At 44.1% G+C, this 21,741-nt stretch overlaps 1 protein-coding gene across 2 annotated transcripts in view; it reads right to left on the minus strand.

Annotated features, from left to right (window-relative positions):
- Positions 1–3,480: 3,480 nt before the first annotated feature.
- Positions 3,481–21,741, minus strand: part of ahcyl2b (adenosylhomocysteinase like 2b) — a 46,521-nt gene continuing 28,260 nt past the window's right edge. For both annotated transcript variants that reach the window (XM_010864894.4, XM_010864895.4), the window contains exons 4-16: positions 21,469–21,569; positions 21,155–21,257; positions 20,482–20,683; positions 16,118–16,234; positions 15,676–15,739; positions 15,398–15,486; positions 15,237–15,307; positions 11,814–11,908; positions 11,182–11,280; positions 8,164–8,232; positions 7,939–8,017; positions 5,923–6,043; positions 3,481–5,673 (exon numbers count right to left, since the gene is read on the minus strand). In XM_010864894.4, the coding sequence (XP_010863196.1) occupies positions 5,667–5,673; positions 5,923–6,043; positions 7,939–8,017; positions 8,164–8,232; positions 11,182–11,280; positions 11,814–11,908; positions 15,237–15,307; positions 15,398–15,486; positions 15,676–15,739; positions 16,118–16,234; positions 20,482–20,683; positions 21,155–21,257; positions 21,469–21,569 (1,217 nt within the window). In that variant the 3' untranslated portion in view covers positions 3,481–5,666. The remainder of the gene's footprint in view (positions 5,674–5,922; positions 6,044–7,938; positions 8,018–8,163; positions 8,233–11,181; positions 11,281–11,813; positions 11,909–15,236; positions 15,308–15,397; positions 15,487–15,675; positions 15,740–16,117; positions 16,235–20,481; positions 20,684–21,154; positions 21,258–21,468; positions 21,570–21,741) is intronic.

Consider the following 21,741-nt stretch of genomic DNA (forward strand, 5'->3'; position numbering starts at 1 on the left):
AGAGATGATGGACGGGACCACAGTCAAAATCTTGGGTGAGAACCTCCTTCCCTCAGCCAGGGCATTGAAAATGGGTAATGGATGAATATTCCAGCATGACAATGACCCAAAAGACACGGCCAAGGCAACAATGAGTGGCTCAAGAAGAAGCACATTAAGGTCCTGGAGTGGCCTAGCCTGTCTCCAGACCCTAATCCCATAAAAAATCTGTGGAGGGAGCTGAAGGTTTGAGTTACCAATCGTCAGCCTCAAAACCTGACTTGGAGAAGATCTGCAAAGTGGGACAAAATCCCTCTGATTTGAGGGCACACCGGGTGGCCAACTACATGAAACGTCTGACCTCTGTGATTGCCAACAAAGGTTTTGCAACCAAGTACAAAGTCATGTTTTGCAGAGGGGTTGAATACTTATTTCACTCAATAAAATGCAAATCAAATGCATTTTTCTGTTTTTTTTTGTTGTTATTCTGTCTCCCACTGTTCAAATAAACCTACCATTAAAATATAGACTGATAATTCATAGACATGGTCTCCGTTAATGACTAGCTAGTTTGGCACTTTAGCTAACGTTGTTTCAGAATTGCCCAATTTATTGCTTATCCTGCTCTAAGGATAACTAAGCAAACAACCACTGTTGGTATACTAGTACCAGGGTAACAGCGCAAGACAGGTTATGCGGCTGGGTAGCTAGCTAGTATAGCTTGTTATGGGGAGCTTACCTTGAGAAATATGGTAATTTCAGGTCCTTATCAGCTTATGTATTCCTCATTTGAAAACAATGCCTATATTTGAGTTTTATGCCAGCTTCTTTGAGAATGGCAATGCAAATTACTAGAAAATTGCGAAGACACCGACTCAAATGGGAGTACACTGACTATTGTAAAGTACTCCATTTCAATTACTCTGTATGAACAAAATTAGATGGTAACCCGACCATCATGCCCATGTGAGCTTGTTGGGCATCCCATTCCAATACCATGGGCAGAACCCCCCCACAGTTATAACAACCGCCATGTTACGTGGATTTTAGACAACAAGGCCTGGCTCACAATTGCCAGTTCATCCCAAAGATGTTCAGAGGGGTTGAGATTAGGGCTTTGTGCAGGCCACGAATTCCTCCCCACCAACCTTGTCGAACCATGTCTTTATGGACAGCAGCACAATCATGCTGGAACAGGAAAGAGCCTTCTCCAAACTGTTGCCACAAAGTTGGAAGCACCCAATTGTCTAAAATGTTTTTGTATCCTGTAGCATTAAGATGACTTTTCACTGAAAGTAAGGGGCCAAGCCCAATCTCTGAAACACAGCCCCAGACCATGATCCTGCTTCCACCAAACTTTACAGCAGGCATTATGCATTCCGGCAAGTAGAGTTTTTCTGGCATCCACCACAACTTGATTCGTCCATCAGACTGCCATATAGTGAAGCATAATTCATCACCCAGTTTGCACCACAGTTTCCACTTCCAGTGTCCTGGAACAGCATGCTTTACACCACTCCAGCCAACGCTTGGCATTGTGCATGTTGATGAGAGTCATGCGTACAGCTGCTCAGCCATGGAAACCCATTTAGAGAATCTTCCAACACGCAGTCCTTGTGCTGATGCCGCTTCCAGGGGCAGTTTGGAACCCTGTGGTGAGTGATGCAACAGATATGTGATGTTAACACGCTTCAGCACACTGAGTTTGCATGGTCTACCACTTCGTGGCTGTACTGTTGTTGGTACTAAATGCTTTCACTTCACAATTATAGCACTTACAGTTGACAGGGGTAGACATTTAACAAAATGGCAAAGGTGGCATCTTATGCCACGTTTAAAGTCACTAAACTCTTCAGTACAACCCATTGTACTGCCAATGTTTGTTTATGGAGATTTCATAGCCATGTGCTGGATGCTATGCACCAGTAAGCAACAGGTGTGGCTGAAACACCTGACCTCAATAATTAGTCAATATACACTCACCTAAAGGATTATTAGGAACACCATACTAATACTGTGTTTGACCCCCTTTCGCCTTCAGAACTGCCTTAATTCTACATGGCATTGATTCAACAAGGTGCTGAAAGCATTCTTTAGAAATGTTGGCCCATAATGATAGGATAGCATCTTGCAGTTGATGGAGATTTGTGGGATGCACATCCAGGGCACAAAGCTCCCGTTCCACCACATACCAAAGATGCTCTATTGGGTTGAGATCTGGTGACTGTGGGGGCCATTTCAGTACAGTGAACACATTGTCATGTTCAAGAAACCAATTTGAAATGATTTGAGCTGACATGGTGCATTATCCTGCTGGAAGTAGCCATCAGAGGATGGGTACATGGTGGTCATAAAGGGATGGACATGGTCAGAAACAATGCTCAGGTAGGCCGTGGCATTTAAACGATGCCCAATTGGCACTAAGGGGCCTAAAGTGTGCCAAGAAAACATCCCCCACACCATTACACCACCACCGCCAGCCTGCACAGTGGTAACAAGGCATGATGGATCCATGTTCTCATTCTGTTTACGCCAAATTCTGACTCTACCATCTGAATGTCTCAACAGAAATCGAGACTCATCAGACAAGGCAACATTCTTCCAGTCTTCAACTGTCCAATTTTGGTGAGCTCGTGCAAATTGTAGCCTCTTTTTCCTATTTGTAGTGGAGATGAGTGGTACCCGGTGGGGTCTTCTGCTGTTGTAGCCCATCTGCCTCAAGGTTGCGTGTTGTGGCTTCACAAATGCTTTGCTGCATACCTCGGTTGTAACGAGTGGTTATTTCAGTCAAAGTTGCTCTTCTATCAGCTTGAATCAGTCGGCCCATTCTCCTCTGAACTCTAGCATCAACAAGGCATTTTCGCCCACAGGTCTGCCGCATACTGGATGTTTTTCTCTTTTCACACTATTCTTTGTAAACCCTAGAAATGGTTGTGCATGAAAATCCCAGTAATTGTGAAATACTCAGACCGGCCCATCTGGCACCAACAACCATGCCACGCTCAAAATTGCTTAAATCACCTTTCTTTCCCATTCTGACATTCAGTTTGGAGTTCAGGAGATTGTCTTGACCAGGACCACACCCCTAAATGCATTGAAGCTACTGCCATGTGATTGGTTGATTAGATAATTGCATTAATGAGAAATTGAACAGGTGTTCCTAATAATCCTTCAGGTGAGTGTATAGTCATATAGTGTATCTTTCCCCAGTACCCTTAATATTATAATTAGCATTTCCTATGATTGTATGCATGTGCTTTGCAGCCATTGGACTGAAAGCTAAACTCTGCCGTGAATACATTCAAAATACAGTACATGATATATTACAGAAACAGTTAGTTATTTTTGAAATATTTTTATTCTTTATGGTTACAGATTTATTGCTCATCTACCATTATCACTTGCAATATTCAAACAGTTTATGGACAATTAAAACATTTGAGAAGAATTTGCCAGACTGAGGATTTACAACAATAAATACAAGAGTTGATCTGTTGTAGGTCCTACACTTTTGAATGAACCAATCAGGATGCTGGTGTCAACCACGCCCAGGTGATGCAGCTATTGGAACCCATATCACCCACTCCCCACTTCCACCCCCCCAGGCTATGATGATTAAAAAAAACTAAAACAGGGTATGATCGGAAAACAGGCCACGTTATCGAAAAAACACAGGCTAGGATGAACTGCATCAAAGCAATCATGTCCTACGACACATGACCTTAACACACGCAGATATTCGCACATGCCAACGTTCACTCACACAACATCATACAAACGCAAGCACATGAAACACATGGAAACTTAAGACAAAGGGTTGTCTATACCGCGATAACACATCCTTCTAACAGATGAGACCATCAAGTTTAATGTCAGACAAGCTTTGAGGGATGGTTGTGGAGGCTGGGGGGAAACCAATGCACAACGGCAACTCACGAGTATGACAAACACAACCGAGACATTTTGGGATTCATAATGTGGTCAAAATTAACAAGGGGTTGCTGCTGTCTCCCATTCAAGGAAAAGTCAATATAGCTGGTTGCTCCCAGCTGGCCTGGTAGGGGATTTTAGTATGCATGAGTATCCTACGCATACGACCATTAAAAACCTGAACTCTTCAGTTCAGGTGAAGACCACCGCATGTGGGATTCCTAAAATAGTTCATCTAAACACATGAGAACTTGAACTTGGGCTAAAAATCGTATCAGGACTTTGGCCCTGTTAAAAAAAAAAAAAAATACTCAAATGACCCCAAATCTTATGAATGGTAGATTTTTCCTCAGTCATAAATACATATATTTCAACGATGAAGGAGACGAATGTCTGAAAAGACAAACATTTTTCCCGAACATGAAATCTGAAATGTAGGTCCCCAAACTAATTACAAGCATTTGTAATGATCCAGTTATCAAGTTATAATCTCACTGCAGGTAAAATCACAACTAACCCCTGACAATGGCTATATGTACCAACTGGCTCTGGCCCGGTAAGTACTGTACAGTTCTTCTTACAGCAACTTACCATGTAGGACACTGGTACCAGACTGGCTATACATTTGGTATAATAATGAAATAGACTCTGTGTCACAGTATTCTAAAACATAAAGATCACCCTGAACATGTATTACATTTATCATAGCATAGAACATTTAATTGGTTATCTTTATAACGACATACATGTCTGATTTCAAAAGTAAGATAATAAACGGGTTGAGGAAAATCTTGAAAAATCGTAATTTCTATATAAATATCTAAATATATACCCCATGTAATGATCTCCAAAACCTGACATGCATCTAACACAGTATAATGCTTTGAAATGGAAATCTGTGGACATCGCTGATCAACTCTTACTTGCTGAATACTTTCATGTAACTTCAACACTGGCATCATTATTTGAGCGTTTCGAAAGCTGAGCAACACAGTTAATCACAGAGAGGCTGTGACACAGGCAGCTGAGATGGATTCACTGTGTTTGAGTGACATCTGGGAGAAAGGGTCCCAACCAATCATAGGAGTGGAACCCGGCCCAACACCGTCACTCTCCAGTTTAACTGCACTAACTACTGGTGCCTGGAGGTAACAGGAGGACCAACGCATAAAAAAAACACTTAGATGAAGATCAAATAAAAAAGAGAGGATATGATTGGACCCAATGACCACCCTCCCCATCTATCCCCTTTACATTTTGTCTTTAAAAAAAAAAAAAAAAAAGCGTAGTAAATAAAGATAAAGAACAGGAAGGACGCATCCAATCACTAAATCTTTTTTGTTTTTGTTTTTCTTCATCTTTTTCATCCATAGTTTTTCATCTTTAGTTTTTAAACAGGTAATAAAAAAGGTTTCGTAAATGTTTTTTTTAAACGTACGACTGACGGACACAAGTAGCGAAGAGAAGACAAAGATGAAACGGTTGAATGTCCAGGAGACATTCCCTAAGGAGCGCAAAATGGCCAGAGCAGCTCAAAAAAATTAGAGTTACGTTATTCTAGCGTAAATAAATAAACACTGCTGAAGCGCAGGTAAAGCAAGACGCTCCGCTCTGTCTGTCAGTTAAGAGCTCCTTCCCGTTCTATAAAAAGCAGGTGTGTGACAATTTAGCCCTACTCCTACCCCTCTCAATTCTCATTTCCTCTGGGTTTTCTTTGATTCATGGAGTCTTGATCTTTTCTTCATTTCAGAATTGGTTTAATACCTAGAAGAGGAAAAAATGTATCTTTAGAATCACGTTGTAACAGGTACTGCAGTATCACATGAAAACATTTGCACCATAGTTATGCATTGATAAATTATAACGCTGAATAAACGGTATGCACTGTGAAAAGCAACATACCAAATTCATAATGATGTGAAAAACTAGTTAATTGCTTGACAAGGAATAATCAATTTCCAATCATCCCTCTGTGATTAAGTTGTATTGAATTGGTCTGAAGAGGTCCTTAACCTGTAGTAGTTGGGCTTGAAGGGCCCGTTCTTGTTCAAGCCCAGGTACTTAGCCTGTTCGTCACTCAGCTCTGTCAGGTGGGCATCAAAAGTAGGGAGGTGAAGACTGGCCACATATTCATCTGTAAATATACAGAGGGAGAAAATCTTAAGTTAGCGTAGACGGCAGGGGCCCATTCATTTGTGAGGGTATCCGAGGGCTGCTGGGGGTAATATATCTTTTTGAGGGGATATCCGAGGGCTGCTGGGGGTAATATTTATTTATTTTTGAGGGGGTATCCGAGGGCTGCTAGGGGTAATATATATTTATTTTTGAGGGGTATCCGAGGGCTGCTGGGGGTAATATATTTATTTTTGAGGGGGTATCCGAGGGCTGCTGGGGGTAATATATTTATTTTTGAGGGGGTTGCAGAGCCTGGGATGCGTCTCTCCGTCTGCAGCTCTCCCTGTCAGTGTAGGTGCAGTGAGCTGAGCAGCAGGCTCCCACAGGCTGACCTACATTCAACCACTCTCTGCCAGTGTGCCTCTTCTTGGCATTAACTGGCGGCGGGGGTATTGGGGGGGGGCATCCAGTTATGCTCCCGGCAAACGCTCTGGCATACAATCAGGCTCTAGGAAAGACGCACTCTACTGTGAACGAAGCATAACCCCTAGCACATACACACAGTGATGTGAATTCCCCCAGACACAATGCAAAGACAAAATCCCCCTTTTTTAATTACAAATTTGGTTGAATTATAAAAATGTAACCAAATGTAACCAAAAACAACAATATAGTAGTATACTTCTGAGGAGGATGATCTAAACAATCATTGGTCTAGAGAAGGATAAAGTGGCCAATCGGCCACATTCATTTTGATTTTTAACAGTTAACACACCCATTCCAACACATATATACCCAGTTTTTTAAACATACTTAATGAAACTGTTTAAGAAGGAATACTGTTTCGTTTATATTGCAAGTAGTTTTAGGTCATATATATATCTTTGAAATTAGGAAACCTTGGGCTGTTACTTTAAAGGGTTTAGCCAGCGGTTGAGTGAGATCGTACAGGGTTCAGAGAGGCAGAAAGCGTCTGCCACTGACTGGCCTGTCTGAGAGCAAAGGGATGTGTGTGTATGTGTGTATAAGAAGAGGTGAGTGTGTATGGGATAGGGCTGGCCTGTCTGAGAGCAATGGTATGTGTGTGTATGCGTGCATAAGAAGAGGTTGTGAGTGTGTATGGGATAGGGCTGCACGATTCATCAAATTATAATAAAACTTGCAATATTAACATGTGCAACATCCAAACCAACTTGAGCCGTTTTTCAGACATATTCTTGATGGTTTTTCAGAGTTTGGGTTCACAATGCAAATATTAAAGACATTGTTTTAAGCCAGTGCCACCAAGATATTGCGCCGCCCACACACACCAAAGTTTCGGTTTCAATGTCAGGGCCTAAAAACATACTTAATATGGGAGAAAATATCCCTCAATGATTGAGAAGGTTTGCCTAACACGCACTGGCAATTACACAAACACAGCCAATGCCATTGCATTAGGTGCATATACAATTCAATGTTTTGACACAGGCCGCGCATTCAAATTGGTAATAAGTGCAAAATGTTTCGAAAGCACTTAACTTCAACTGGTTTTCAATTCAGTTTACCACCACATTATGTCGGCGGTGTTCTTTGTGATTTCTACTTTCAACTGACATTATCAACCCGGTTTACACCCGGGCATAATCATAATTTAAATTTTTGGCAAGAAAATTGCAATCCAATATTTTATCCAAGTAGTGTTATTTTCCCCAGTGTTTCTCCCCGATTTAGTAATATGCAATTCGTAATGAAGGCCCTGCTTCATTTCAGCACTCCTGTGGATACGTCGTTGTCGGGGAATGTCTTCTGAAGCACATCACATTGCTCGCTCAACAAAACATCGCCACCAAAATCCATTCACGCGGGAAAGAACGCAATCTTCAACCTTTAACCTAAACGTAGCTCATGTGTGGACAGAGCCGAGCCTCTCACCCATCTTTTTGGGCAGCAGGTAGACATCCTGTTTGTAGCGTCCCTCAGGGGCGTTGTATAGCTCTATCAGAGCCAGGGCCTGTAGGGGACACAGAAAACACTAAATAGACTGGCATGTAGAACGACACAGCCTAGCCTTGGACTAATGCAAGAGCAATGAGAGCACCCACAATTGCCGGGTCAAGTGTTACAGAAACAGAACCGCCCCTCCCCCCTCCGACATACCTGAGTTGTGGCGGTGATGGACAGTACAAAGGTGGGCACAGTAGAACAGCTGAGGTTCAACAGACGACCCTGACGACACAGGACAGACCGTGTTAACAGCACACCTCCAACACATCTGTCTCAGTGGTGTGCTAAGGACATGCCGCTAACTTGGTTTCTGATTCCAAGGCCAGAACAACACATCTCTGACAGGGACCCCAGTCCCGGGTGGCCGACATAACATATTGCTATACACACACACAACTCTATATGTAATGCTGATTGGATACAGGGATTCTGGAGGGATTAGATTAACCAAACACACTGTATGATTCCTCTGCTTCAGCGGGAGAAATTAGAGAAAGGGTTCTGATGAGTCAAGAAAGAAAAATATATTTGAAGGTACAGCTAACTAGAGCGACATTTCCTTCTCCCAGTTTGAGGCCAGTAATGGTATACACTGCCCGATTTTGCAGGTTTTCCCACTTACAAAGCATGTAGAAGTCTGTAATGATATTCATAGGTACTCTTCAACTGTGAGTGACGGAATCTAAAACAAAAATACAGAAAATCACATTGTATGCTTTTTAAGTAATTAATTTGCATTTTGACCATAGGTCTGTCGTGGTGAAGAAAGAGCTGAGCCGCAAGGCGAAGCTCTCGATTTACCAGTCAATCTACGTTCCTACTCTCACCTATGGTCATGAGCTTTGGGTCATGACCGAAAGGACAAGATCCCGGATACAGGCAGCCGAAATGAGCTTTCTCCGCAGGGTGGCTGGGCGATCCCTTAGAGATAGGTTGAGAAGACCTAGGACACGCTGGAGGGACTATGTCTCCCGGCTGGCCTGGGAACGCCTCGGTGCCCCCCCCGGAAGAGCTAGAGGAAGTGTCTGGGAAAAGGGAAGTCTGGGCATCCCTGCTTAGACTGCTACCCCCGCGACCCGGCCCCGGATAAGCGGAAGATGATGGATGGATAATTTGCATTTTATTGCATGACATAAGTATTTGATACATCAGAAAAGCACAACTTAATATCCGGTACAGAAACCTTTGTTTGCAATTACAGAGATCATATGTTTCCTGTAGTTCTTGACCAGGTTTGCACACACTGCAGCAGGGATTTTGGCCCACTCCTCCATACAGACCTTCTCCAGATCCTTCAGGTTTCGGGGCTGTCGCTGGGCAGTACAGACTTTCAGCTCCCTCCAAAGATTTTCTATTGGGTTCAGGTCTGGAGACTGGTTAGGCCACTCCAGGACCTTGAGATGCTTCTTACGGAGCCACTCCTTAGTTGCCCTGGCTGTGTGTTTCTGGTCGTTGTCATGCTGGAAGACCCAGCCACGACCCATGTTCAATGCTCTTACTGAGGGAAGGAGGTTGTTGGCCAAGATCTCGCGATACATGGCCCCATCCATCCTCCCCTCAATACGGTGCAGTCGTCCTGTCCCCTTTGCAGAAAAGCATCCCCAAAGAATGATGTTTCCACCTCCATGCTTCACGGTTGGGATGGTGTTCTTGGGGTTGTACTCATCCTTCTTCCTCAAAACACGGCCAGTGGAGTTTAGACCAAAAAGCTCTATTTTTGTCTCATCAGACCACATTACCTTTTCCCATTTCACATCTGGATCATCTAGATGGTCATTGGCAAACTTCAGACGGGCCTGGACATGCGCTGGCTTGAGCAGGGGGACCTTGCGTGCGCTGCAGGATTTGAATCCATGATGGCGTAGTGTGTTACTAATGGTTTTCTTTGAGACTGTGGTCCCAGTTATCTTCAGGTCTTTGACTGTGTAGTTCGGGGCTAAACCCTCACCTTCCTCATGATCATTGATGCCCCATGAGGTGAGATCTTGCAAGGAGACCCAGACCGAGGGAGAAATGACCGTCATCTTGAACTTCTTCCATTTTCTAATAATTGCGTCAACAGTTGTTGCCTTTCAACCCAGCCATGTGCAGGTCTACAATTTTATCCCTGATGTCCTTTCACAGCTCTCTGGTCTTGGCCATTGTGGAGAGGTTGGAGTCTGTTTGATTGTGTGGACAGGTGTCTTATAAAATTAACAAGTTCAAACAGGTGCAGTTATTACAGGTAATGAGTGGAGACCAGGAGGGCTTCTAAAAGAAAAACTAACAGGTCTGTGAGAGCCGGAATTCTTACTTGTTGGTAGGTGATCAAATACTTATGTCATCCAATAAAATGCAAATTAATTATTTAAAAATCATACAATGTGATTTTCTGGAGTTTTGTTTTAGATTCCGTCTCTCACAGTTGAAGTGTACCTATGTTCAAAATTACCGACCTCTACATGCTTTGAAAGTAGGAAAACCTGCAAAATCGGCAGTGTATCAAATACTTGTTCTCCCCACAAGTCCAAAGGAGTGCCCAGTTCCTTCATGCAGTAGGCATCCTAAAATTCGACCTTCTTAGAGAGTTTTTCCTAGCCACTGAAATTCAACACTACTCTTGTTTGCTCCTTGGGGTTTAAGGCCGGGTGTCTCTGTAAAGCACTTTGTGACAAATTTGATTGATTGATTGAGTAGGCACACCACCTCCTTAAAACACGTCCCTCTACTTTGGAGCCGAGAATACAGACTACAAATAAGCTCTAAAGAACCAAACTAACAAAACAAGCACCACTTCTGCTGTTTGAAATAGAGATGAGGGTCAAGGAGTGACCCCAGAAGAGATTTGAGAAGAGAGAAGGAAACAGCAGAGGAGAGGTGTATCTGCTATCAGATTATAGCTTGGAGGACATCAAAACGGCAGATGCACTGAAGAGCCCTTTTGTTTGTCTCTGTTTAACGGTGGTCCAATTCTGTCGCTCACGCACACAATCGCTTGGCAATGAGAGACACAGTGTGTGTTAGTCATTCTGATTGTTCTCCAAGCTTAAACCTCAGTAAGGGGTTATATGGATCTTTTCATGCCCCAGTTATTTAGGACTGTACAAATGATTTGGAGATCAGACCGTTGACCAATGTGACTAGGCCCGGACTGTCATGGACAGACTTATTAACGTCAGGATGTTCGCCTACCTCGGCCAGGAGAACTATCCTCTTGCCATCAGGCCAGATGACGTGGTCCACCTGTGACCTCACTCTTTCCCAGGTCAACTCTGGGGTCCGCAGGCTTGCCTGGGGGAGAAAAACAGACAGTAAACAACCACCGGAGGTTTCCCCACGACCCTGCCCACGGCCGTGCACGTGATAAACATGACTGACGGGCATGGGTCACAAAAGGTCACGCCGGCTTTACGTCAGAGACCTTGCTGAATCAGCCACCGCCTCCCCTGCAGTGGCAACGGAGCAACGGGCGCTGGTGACGACCGTGCTTTCCACCCACACGTGGAGAGTTATACCATTAACCAAGCTTAACCCACGCATGTGCATACACAGGACCCAACAACATGCCGACACGCTTGAATATGTTTGCTGCCTCTGGGCGCAAAGATGCTTAGTGAGGAGAGATAACACCTCCACACTGCAGGGCTGCTAGCTCCTTCACTTATTAGGTGGGTCTGCAATCTAATGGCCATGTACTGCCAGCCTGTGAACATGGCCATAAAACACTCAACAGCAAACAACTTCTCATTACACAACAATGTTTACACACACACACACACACACACACAAAAACACACACACACACAAAAACACACACTACTGACCACATCGATCTCAGTGTTGGAGTGCCCCATGTTACAGACAATGCAGCCGTTCTTCATGCGGTCCAGGTATTCCCTCACCACCACGTTCTTGTTGCCTGGAAGAGATGGAACAGTACATGCTGTCAGAAATATACTCAAAACATCACTGCCACTGAAGTAACCTCCGAAATTTAACAGTGTGATTCAGAAATGGGCAGAAGAGACAAATGCTAGCAATAACTCCTGCTGCCAGGCAGCCATTATGCCCAATTATGATGTTTTATGTCACTTTAAAAGAGGTTATGTTGCTATACACCAACTAGGCTTGGCATAAAGCATCTGCACTCAACTGAAAATCTATGTACTCAGAATGGGCTCATGCTAAGCAGACTGTATAGCAAAGAATGATTACATTACATTGCTCGCCTGTGTATTTGTGTAAAATTAAACAGAATTAAAGTGAGTGAGAGCAGGAGTGTTAGAGAGAGACACACAAATATACAGGAGTTATTAAGGCAGTCTAAACTTCATTTTCAATTAGCAATTCCCCCTGAGGACGACAGCACGAGGTGGACCGTAGCTTGTCAAAAGGTCTAATTAACAATAGGCAGACAGTCTGTCGCAGTTAATTCTTCAGTCTGACTCAACCTGAATTTGGAGCACGGATACATGGCTGATAGCTCATGGGGATGAGACAGCTCACCAGCTCATGTCCTTCCAGATTCCATCCTTTCAGGCTAACAGGCGTGTGCGTGGGTCTGCAGGTACAACCAAAAATCCCAGCTAAAGACAAGAAAAGGTCCACCTTGTGGAAACACGTTGCTAGTCCCCATGAGGAAAAAGGCTATATGGATTTTCTGGTTAGGTTTAAGAAAAGGTGTTACAACAGAGGTTATATTCATAATGAGGATTCAGTGAAGCCACAGGAAGGATAGGTTGTTTTGTAGCAATATGCTGGAAAGGATGAAGATTGGGAGTAAGTGCTGTGACGGAAAAACTAAATGAACAGTGCCTTTTAAATTAAGTTGGACAACCGTACATGTTTTTATTCTTGGCAGGACAAGTAGATACGTAGAAATAAGTGGACAGAGCTAGAAAGTAGCAAAAATGTGCTCAGGACCCACATGGAAATAGACCTGCCAACCTTAGATAATTTCTATGGGCAGCACTTCAGAGCAGAGGTCCACGGTGGCCACCTGGCCTCGGTGCCATGACAACGCACATGCGAAGCCCACACACACCCCCACTCAAACAATAATCAACCATCTATTCTAACATGAAAAGGATGTTGGTAGAAGGCTTCCTCAGAGGGATTTATAGGCTAAAGTCTGTCATGAGTACTTGGCAATTGGCTGCTATTCAATAAATAACATGAAGGGATGATTTCACAGACACAGATTAAGCCTAGTCTTGCACCAAAAAAAGACAACCCAGTAACACAAGACATACCGTGAAACAGTTTTAAATGGAGTATCGGATTTGTCCTTAAGATTTACTGAATGGGTGAGGCTGACTCAGCCAGAAGAGGTTTACAGGACATCAGTCATAACCTCATATTAATGCTGACAGTCGGCATTTTTCAACCTTTCAGTCACTGTTTCATTTCAAATCCAAAGTGCTAGTATACAAGGCCTAAACATAAAAAGGTCACTGTCCAAATGCTTATGGGAGTATTTTTACCCATGCACTGTAAATGCTGTGCCTTGAAACCTGTAATCACGTATTAAATTATAGCCACTTTCAAAATGATTGCCACCCTCGATAAAAGGATTAGTAAAAAAGCTTTTATAAAATAAACACAGGTAATGAGCAATGTTTAAACACATGTAAAATTACATATGTATTACCCCCTTCAATTTAAACCACAAATGAGGGGGGGGGGGGATTGACAATGTATTTTTGGCTGATTCCTTTGAATCATTAAGTACATTACATGAGGGGTCTGTTCATACACAAGTAACATCATTGCTGCTATCCCTGCATATCAGTTGCACATGCTACCTTACTACTTCGATATGCCTCAAGTGCAAATTCAGAATGCCATTGAGAATTGACACTACTACTTCTCACTATTATTAAAATGCCTGTACATTTTCTGTAAATGTGTGAATTTTCCACTGCACATATGTAATGCTTTTGGATTTGTCGCACACTTATTCATTCCACAAGTACAGTACAATGAAAGGCAGTTAGCGTCTAACCAGCAGTGCAAATAGAGGAGAGCAGAAAAATATATAAGTACAAGAATATACATGTATATTTTTCTGCTCTCCTCCATTTGCACTGCTGGTTAGACGCAAACTGCCTTTCATTGTACTGTACTTGTTCAATGACAATAAAGTTGAATGTAATCTAAATTGTTGAATCCTGAATTCAGGATGTTCTTGTGATAATGATTCATATTTTGAGTGTCTTAAATACTGGCTATAATGACAACTAAAGACCAATATTATAAGCAGCTCTCCCTATTCAATGTCTGTTTCCATCCACACAAAGAAGCAATAAGCTACCACAATACTGCCCGTTTGGTGACTTACTCTGCGGTGATCAAAGCATATCCTGGCCACTAAAAAGGCTAGTTTGAGACCCTCTCAGTAAGGACCAGAAACTTTTATTAGCAAGAACAAAGCAAAAACTGATCAATACATCCACATATCAAGTGCATATGAATAGGATAAATATTAAAAAAATACCTTTCCTTAAATTTGGGTAGAATCAAGCTTTACACAGTAGCAGATTCCTTTGACCTAGAAATGCATGCTTGCTACATAAATTGAATGCATTTTAGCAGGTCTGGAATGAAAGGAAGGGGTCTTGGGTGCTTATATACACGACCCATTTCACGTGTGAATTGGGTTGTAACTACAGAAACCCTTGGGGAACGCAGTCACAGCCAAGAATCAGTCATTATCGACTGTGAGCGTAAAGCAATTAGGATTAAGTGCAATGCTCAAGGGCCGATCAACAAATGATTCACCTTGTTGGCTCGGGGTTTAGACAGCAACGTTTTGCTATTGAACAGCTTCATGGCTCAAATCCAGAGACATGTGCCCAGATAGTTGGCAGAGCTGAAGCTCAAGTCTCCATCGCCAATGGGGGCCATTTGTTTCAGTCCAGAATTGAAACTTCTATATTACAACTCCACCACAAGGAAGGATGCTGCGTTGTTACCACCAATGTGTTTTTAGGTGAAAACCTGCACCGAAACAGCCAGTGTTCAAAACTGGCTTACTGCTCTTGCAGCAAAATCTATTTTCAGAATTTTCCCCTGCTGTCTCCATCCTAAAATGAAAATGCATCCGCTCGCCAAAAACTAAACAAACCTTGACATTAAGCTAAACATCACATATCCGCTCTTTTAGTTTGTTTGTTCGCTTTTACAGTAATGAAAATGTTTACAAGCTCATCAAGCAGTTAGCAAGGGAACATGGGTAAGCTGTTCACCTGTACAGGTGATGACAATGTCCACTTGTCGGATGACTTCATTCAGCTTCACCAGTCTGAAGCCGTCCATGCTGAGCAGGGAAAGAAAACAAACGGGTTACTGTACTTCCTCATAAACCCCTGCAGACATAGGGCAATGAGCTCTGATTGGTTTTACTTACCAGGCCTGCAAGGCACAGATGGGGTCAATCTCTGTAACGTACACGATGGAGCCCATAGCTTTGAGAGCAGCACAGCAGCCCTTACCAACCTAAGGAAGAACAGTTAAATACATGAGCATTGGACTGAGGCTCTTCTATGGGTTAAAATGGTACAGAGTGACCTCTAGTGGTCAGTTCTTCTCATAGCACAGCAATAGCGTTGGATGCGTTCACGATGGGCAGGCAGATTCGGACCTCTTTGCTAAAGAATAGATTGGTCAAAAGATGAGCCGTCTTACCTCTCCGTACCCACACACCACTACCTGTTTTCCTCCAAACATCACATCAGTGGTCCTCTTCAGACTGGAGAGGGAGATTGAACACCAAACACACCAGGTTAATGTCACTGGTGTTTAAAGCAACACAATTGATTATCATGTAATGAATCGTTTAAAAAGCAGCTTTTCTATGATTGAATGGTGTGGGCGTACTCCAACAGAATAATGTTGTGGGCGACTGAGTATTGTTTTTCCCCCTGTTGAATTCATGATTTTGGCACAAACACGATCATTAACTGGTTAGGAGTTAACAGTATAGGCTTATAAAATTGATTTCTCTTTTTTACATGGCTGCTGCCTCAAGCCATTTGTAGACAATGACTCCTGGCTGCCAACGGTCAGACATTTACATGTTACAACAGACAGTGTTTTAGTGCTTAGTGTGTGTCAGGGTTTTCCCTACCCGTCCAGGATGGACTCTCGGCAGCAGTAGAGATTGTCAAACTTCTGCTTGGTCACGGAGTCATTGACATTCATGGCCGGAACACACAGCTTCCCCGCCTTGGACAGCTGGTACAACCTAAAGACATGTAGGTTTTTATCATTAAGACAATGCTCTCACCCAACACAACAAACTGCAGTGGCTGGATACAGGTTCCACAACCCTGGCATCGCATGTCTCATGCCCTCTCAAATGAACATGGAGTTGAGCAACATTGGAAAAGCCTTGCTATGGCTTTATTATTTAACTCATTTCGTATATTTGTTTTAGATTCTCCATAAGATCCTACCTAGGCACCAGCTCCAATTCCATGTGTCCAAACAGAAATAAAACAGCAGAATATACAATAACGTATATATGAATACAAAATATAGACTTGAAAAATTTAAAAACAAAACAGAAATCTGAAGAACACTTCTGAATAATGCGTCTCTTCACTGTTGAGGAACAAGGTGTTCTTTAATCAGGTTTTTAACCCCCCCCAAAAACAAAACAGAAATGCAGTCGATAGCTCCTAGAAGTCATGCCAATTTATGGTCCTCTTCCCATCTCAGCAACCATTGAGTCCATGTTTAGACCATGTCAGCTTGCGGTCTAATAACACTGAGCAGTCTGGCCTCCTAAACCTGGTCAATCACCAGTGTATTTAACAGTAGATAAGTCTAGATGTGTCCAAGCTTCAGTGTCCGATTGGTCCCGAATACACACACCAACAATATTCAAGGTTAGTTGAAGGTCATATGTTCAGTGTTTTGTAGTGGACACATCTTGCCTCAGTTTGCAAATTATTTGTACATCTAAAGGAATGTAAGGGGTCAATAATATTAAAGGGTTTTACTATAATTTAGTCATTTGCCTCGTGAAGGACTGAGTGTAAAATGTTTGCCCTAAATTTAATCTGAACTACACCACAACTTATTATCATAAATATAACCATAAATCTTCATTTTACAATCCAGTTTAATCTTTTTGGTTTTGTTTAGTTACACACTTTCTCAATTTACTGTATTCAAGCCAATCATCTGTGCAGACAGACTTAAATGGCATTGCATTATGCAGGCAAATCTGACATTACCGGTTATGACCACTAGACGGAGACAAGCCCACCCGAGACAAACCTTCAGAGGGAAAACACTGGTTTCAAGACTGTGTTTTACAACACAGGTGAGGTGAGGGTAGGAACTAACTAATTAGTGACCTAATTAATCAATCAAGTACAAGGTGAGAGTGAAAACCTGCAGATACTCAGCCCTCCAAGGAACCTGTTTGACACCAGTTGCCAAGACAATGAGTACAGTGCACTCCATATGTATTGTGTCAGTAACGTCCATTTTTGCTGTACAATGAGGCAAAAGTACAGACTATAACCTTTTATTCCTGGTTGTTTCTACACATATGTTTTACCAACTAAGAATAACAGCACTCAAGAGTTCCATCCCTCAATTTCATGAGATCATAAGTATTGGGCCAAAACGTAAATCAAATGCAAGAAGTTTAAGAGCTAGTATTTAGGTGTAAATCCCTGGCAGGATGGTATCACCCTTTGACAGGCTTTGCCAAGCTTTTACTGCAGCCATTTTGAGCTGTTGCTTGTTTTTGAGAGTTTCTGACTTCTGCCTCCTCTTCAGTAAGTGAAATGCACAGTCCTTTGGAATTAAATCAGCAGATTGACTTGGCCAGTCTAAAACGTTATACTTTATTCCCATGATGACCTTAATAGATCTCTAATCTCTTTCACAGCAGAGGCTGCGACCTCTGCTGTGAAAGAGGCAAAACAGCGGGTGTGGGAGGAGTTTGGGGAAGCAATGGAGAAGGACTTTCGGTCGGTACCAAGGTGTTTCTGGAAAACCGTCCGCCACCTCATGAGGGGTAAAGTAAGGATGGGACACTGTTGACCTCAATTGAGGAGGTCATTGGGCGATGGAAGGAACACTTTGAGGAACTCCTAAATCCCACTAACACGCCCTCTATAGTGGAGGCAGAGCTGGAGGCTGATGGGGAAGCATCGTCAATCTCCATGGCAGAGGTCACTGAGGTAGTCAAACAACTCCACAGTGGCAAAGCTCCGGGGATTGACAAGATCCGTCCCGAAATGTTGAAAGCTTTGGGTGTGGAGGGGGTGTCCTGGATGACGGGGAAAGTTCCTAAGGAGTGGCGGACCGGGGGGTGGTTCCCCTGTTCAAAAAGGGGGACCAGAGGGTGTGTGCCAATTACAGGGGTATCACACTTCTCAGCCTCCCTGGGAAAGTCTACTCAAAGGTACTGGAAAGGAGGGTTCTGCAGATAGTCAAACCTTAGATTGAAGAGGAACAATGCGGATTCCATCCTGGTCGCGGAACCACCGACCAGCTCTTTACTCTTGCAAGGATCCTGGAGGGGGCCTGGGAATATGCCCATCCTGTCTGCATGTGTTTTGTGGATCTGGAGAAGGCGTATGACCGGGTCTCCCAGGAGATACTGTGGGAGGTGCTGCGGGAGTATGGGGAGTGAGAGCTGTGTTCGGGTTCTCGGTAGTAAGTCGGACTCGTTCCAGGTGGGGGTTGGCCTCCGCCAGGGCTGCGCTTTGTCACCAATCCTGTTTGTAACTTTTATGGACAGGATATCGAGGCGTAGTCGGGGTGGGGAGGGGTTGCAGTTTGGTGCCCTGGGGATCTCATCGCTGCTTTTAGCAGATGATGTGGTCCTGATGGCATCAATGGTCTGTGACCTTCAGCACTCACTGGACCAGTTTGCAGCCGAGTGCGAAGCGGTTGGGATGAGGATTAGCACCTCAAAATCTCAGCAGGAAATCGATGGAGTGCCTTCTCCGGGTAGGGAATGAGGCGTTACCCCAAGTTAAGGAGTTCAAGTATCTCGGGGGCCTTGTTCGCGAGTGAGGGGACAATGGAGAGGGAGATTGGCCGGAGAATCTGAGCAGCAGCGGCGGTATTGCATTTGCTTTACCGCACCGTTGTGACGAAAAGAGAGCTGAGCCGGAAGGCAAAGCTCTCGATATATACCGGTCAATTTTCCTTCCTACCCTCACCTATGGTCATGAAGGCTGGGTCATGACCGAAAGAACAAGATCGTGAGTACAAGCGGCTGAAATGGGTTTTCTCAGAAGGGTGGCAGGCTTCTCCCTTAGGGATAGGGTGAGAAGCTCAGCCATCCGTGAGGAACCCGGAGTAGAGCCACTGCTCCTTTGTGTCAAAAGGAGCCAGTTGAGGTGGTTCGGGCATCTGGTAAGGATGCCCCCAGGACGTCTCCCTAGGGAGGTGTTCCAGGCACGTCCAGCTGGGAGGAGACCTCGTGGTAGGCCCAGGACTAGGTGGAGAGATTATATTTCGACACTGGCCTGGGAACGCCTCGGGAACCCCCAGTCAGAGCTGGCAAATGTGGCTCAGGAAAGGGAAGTTTGGGGTCCCCTGCTGGAGCTGCTGACCCGCGACCCGATACGGATAAGCGGATGAAGATGAGAGAGATGAGACCTTATTAGATGCACTGACTGTGTGTTTCGGGTCACTGTCCTGTTGCATTGTTAAGTGCTGGCCAATGAGTCTGGAGGCATTTTCTTGTACATTGGTAGCAAAGATGCCTCTGTACACTTCTGAATGTGTTATTTATTATATTATCAATAAAAGATGAGTGAGCCGGTTGCACAGACTGCCATGATTATGAGACTACTTCTAACATGCTTCACAGATGAGGTGGTAGATACTTTGGATCCTCCGCAGTTCATGTTTCTCTCCACACTTCTGCCTTCCCATAACTTTGATTAAGGTTCACCTCCATAAAATGGTTGAAAAACTGTACTGGCTGATCTCTGTACTTTTTAGCAAATTCTAATGATTTCCTTTGCTGATCATGACACTGCTGAATACTCAAGACACCAGTGTTTTTCAAACTTTTGATTAGCCTGAGCCCAACAATGGCATTTTTCTTCGGCACCCAAATCGGTTGCATTTGTTCGATAGACACCTACCTAATCTTCATGTTGGATTAAGCCCTCTGACACCAAACACACACTCCAAAGGCAAAACCAAAGAATGGGACTGAACCAACATTCACAGCCCTTGTGTGTGAACAATCAATGCAACAGGAAACACCTGATCACTCAGAGACATCTGTGAGCCACATGTCCCACTACTTGAACTCTGCAAGTCCTGTTGTTCTTAGTTGGTAAAATGCATACGTTAGAAACTGACAGAAATAAAAGGTGACATTCTGCACTTTTGCCTCATATCTTTTAATCTTATTTTCCCATACCTTGACCTTACTCTCCCAATACTAATGGAGGGACCTGTATGATGAAGCTGTGTCTGTTATGCCAGTAGATGTCCACCCACCTGTGTACCCCAGTGACGCTCTCCTCCACGATGCCCTTGATCTTCTTGAACATGTTGGGGTATTTCTTATAGATCCAGTGGGTCAGGTCACCTCCATCGTCAAGGATCATGTTGGGCTGCCACCCCTCCAGGTTGACACAGCGGTCAATGCACCACCAGAAGTCATCCTCAGACTCTCCCTTCCATGCAAACACAGAGAACCCTAGAGAGAGACAGGGAGATATAAAGGGGGACAGAGAGAGCAATAAAGGGGGAGGGAGAGAGAGTTAAAGCGGGGGAGATAAATGGGGAGAGAGAGATAAGGGGGAGAGAGAGAGATAAGGGGGAGAAATAGTGGGGAACATCCAAGAAAGGATGACACAGGAAAAGAAAGGGAGATCAAGGGGGGAGAATGAAAAAAGAAGGGAGAGAACAGTCATACACAGAGAGGGAGAGAACAGTCGTACACAGAGAGAGTGAGGCAGACAGATAAAGGGAGACGGGGAGAGATAGGGACGCTGGGAGTTAAGTGACAAACGGGGCAATGCAGCATGAGCTGATTGACTCCATTCCAAAGGATCGCCCTTTAATTCAGTTGGGGCGACTTCAGAGAGCTGGCGGTCGCTACAGAGGAAGAGCTCCCACGTGAGCTGCTCAGACTCTCTGGAGGTACAGACACCCAGTTCTCACACACCTCCCTCAGCCAGAGCAGCTGCCACCTCGTTCTGAGTGGAGTAGATATTACAGGCCGCCCATCTGCACTGAGCCCCCAGGGCGGACAGAGTCTCCATCAACACCTGCATGACAGAAACCTTCCGTTAGGGAAGACGATCACCTTCACAGCAAAGACAGAAGAGCTAGCAGTGGCGCTAAAAGGTGTGTAAAGCTATCTTTAGACGTGGCATTCAGTAAGTCTGTGTCCTTTTGAGTTTAAGGTGGGCTGAGCGGTGAGTGTGTGTGTGTGTGTGTGTGTGTGTGTGTGTGTGTGTGTGTGCATAACAGACTCACAGCGGTCTGAGCAGTGATGTGGGTGCAGCCAACCACTTTGGCTCCAGCCAGAGGCTTCTCTCCCTGGGCCCTCTTCCTCAGAGCCATGAGGGCTGGCATCTCTGAGGAAGAAAACACCACCCCTGACCAGTTAATTGGGCCAACAACCCTATGAGGACATCAAACAAAGCTCCTGTTTCACCACTTTGAAAATGTGTCTTTCTTTCATCTCGAGCCAACGAGCATCTTAGAGGCTTATGAAACGGCTTCCCGGAGATAGCTCAACTGGCTAGC

Source organism: Esox lucius, chromosome 23 (assembly GCF_011004845.1).
Source record: "Esox lucius isolate fEsoLuc1 chromosome 23, fEsoLuc1.pri, whole genome shotgun sequence".
Classification (NCBI taxonomy): Eukaryota; Metazoa; Chordata; class Actinopteri; order Esociformes; family Esocidae; genus Esox; species Esox lucius.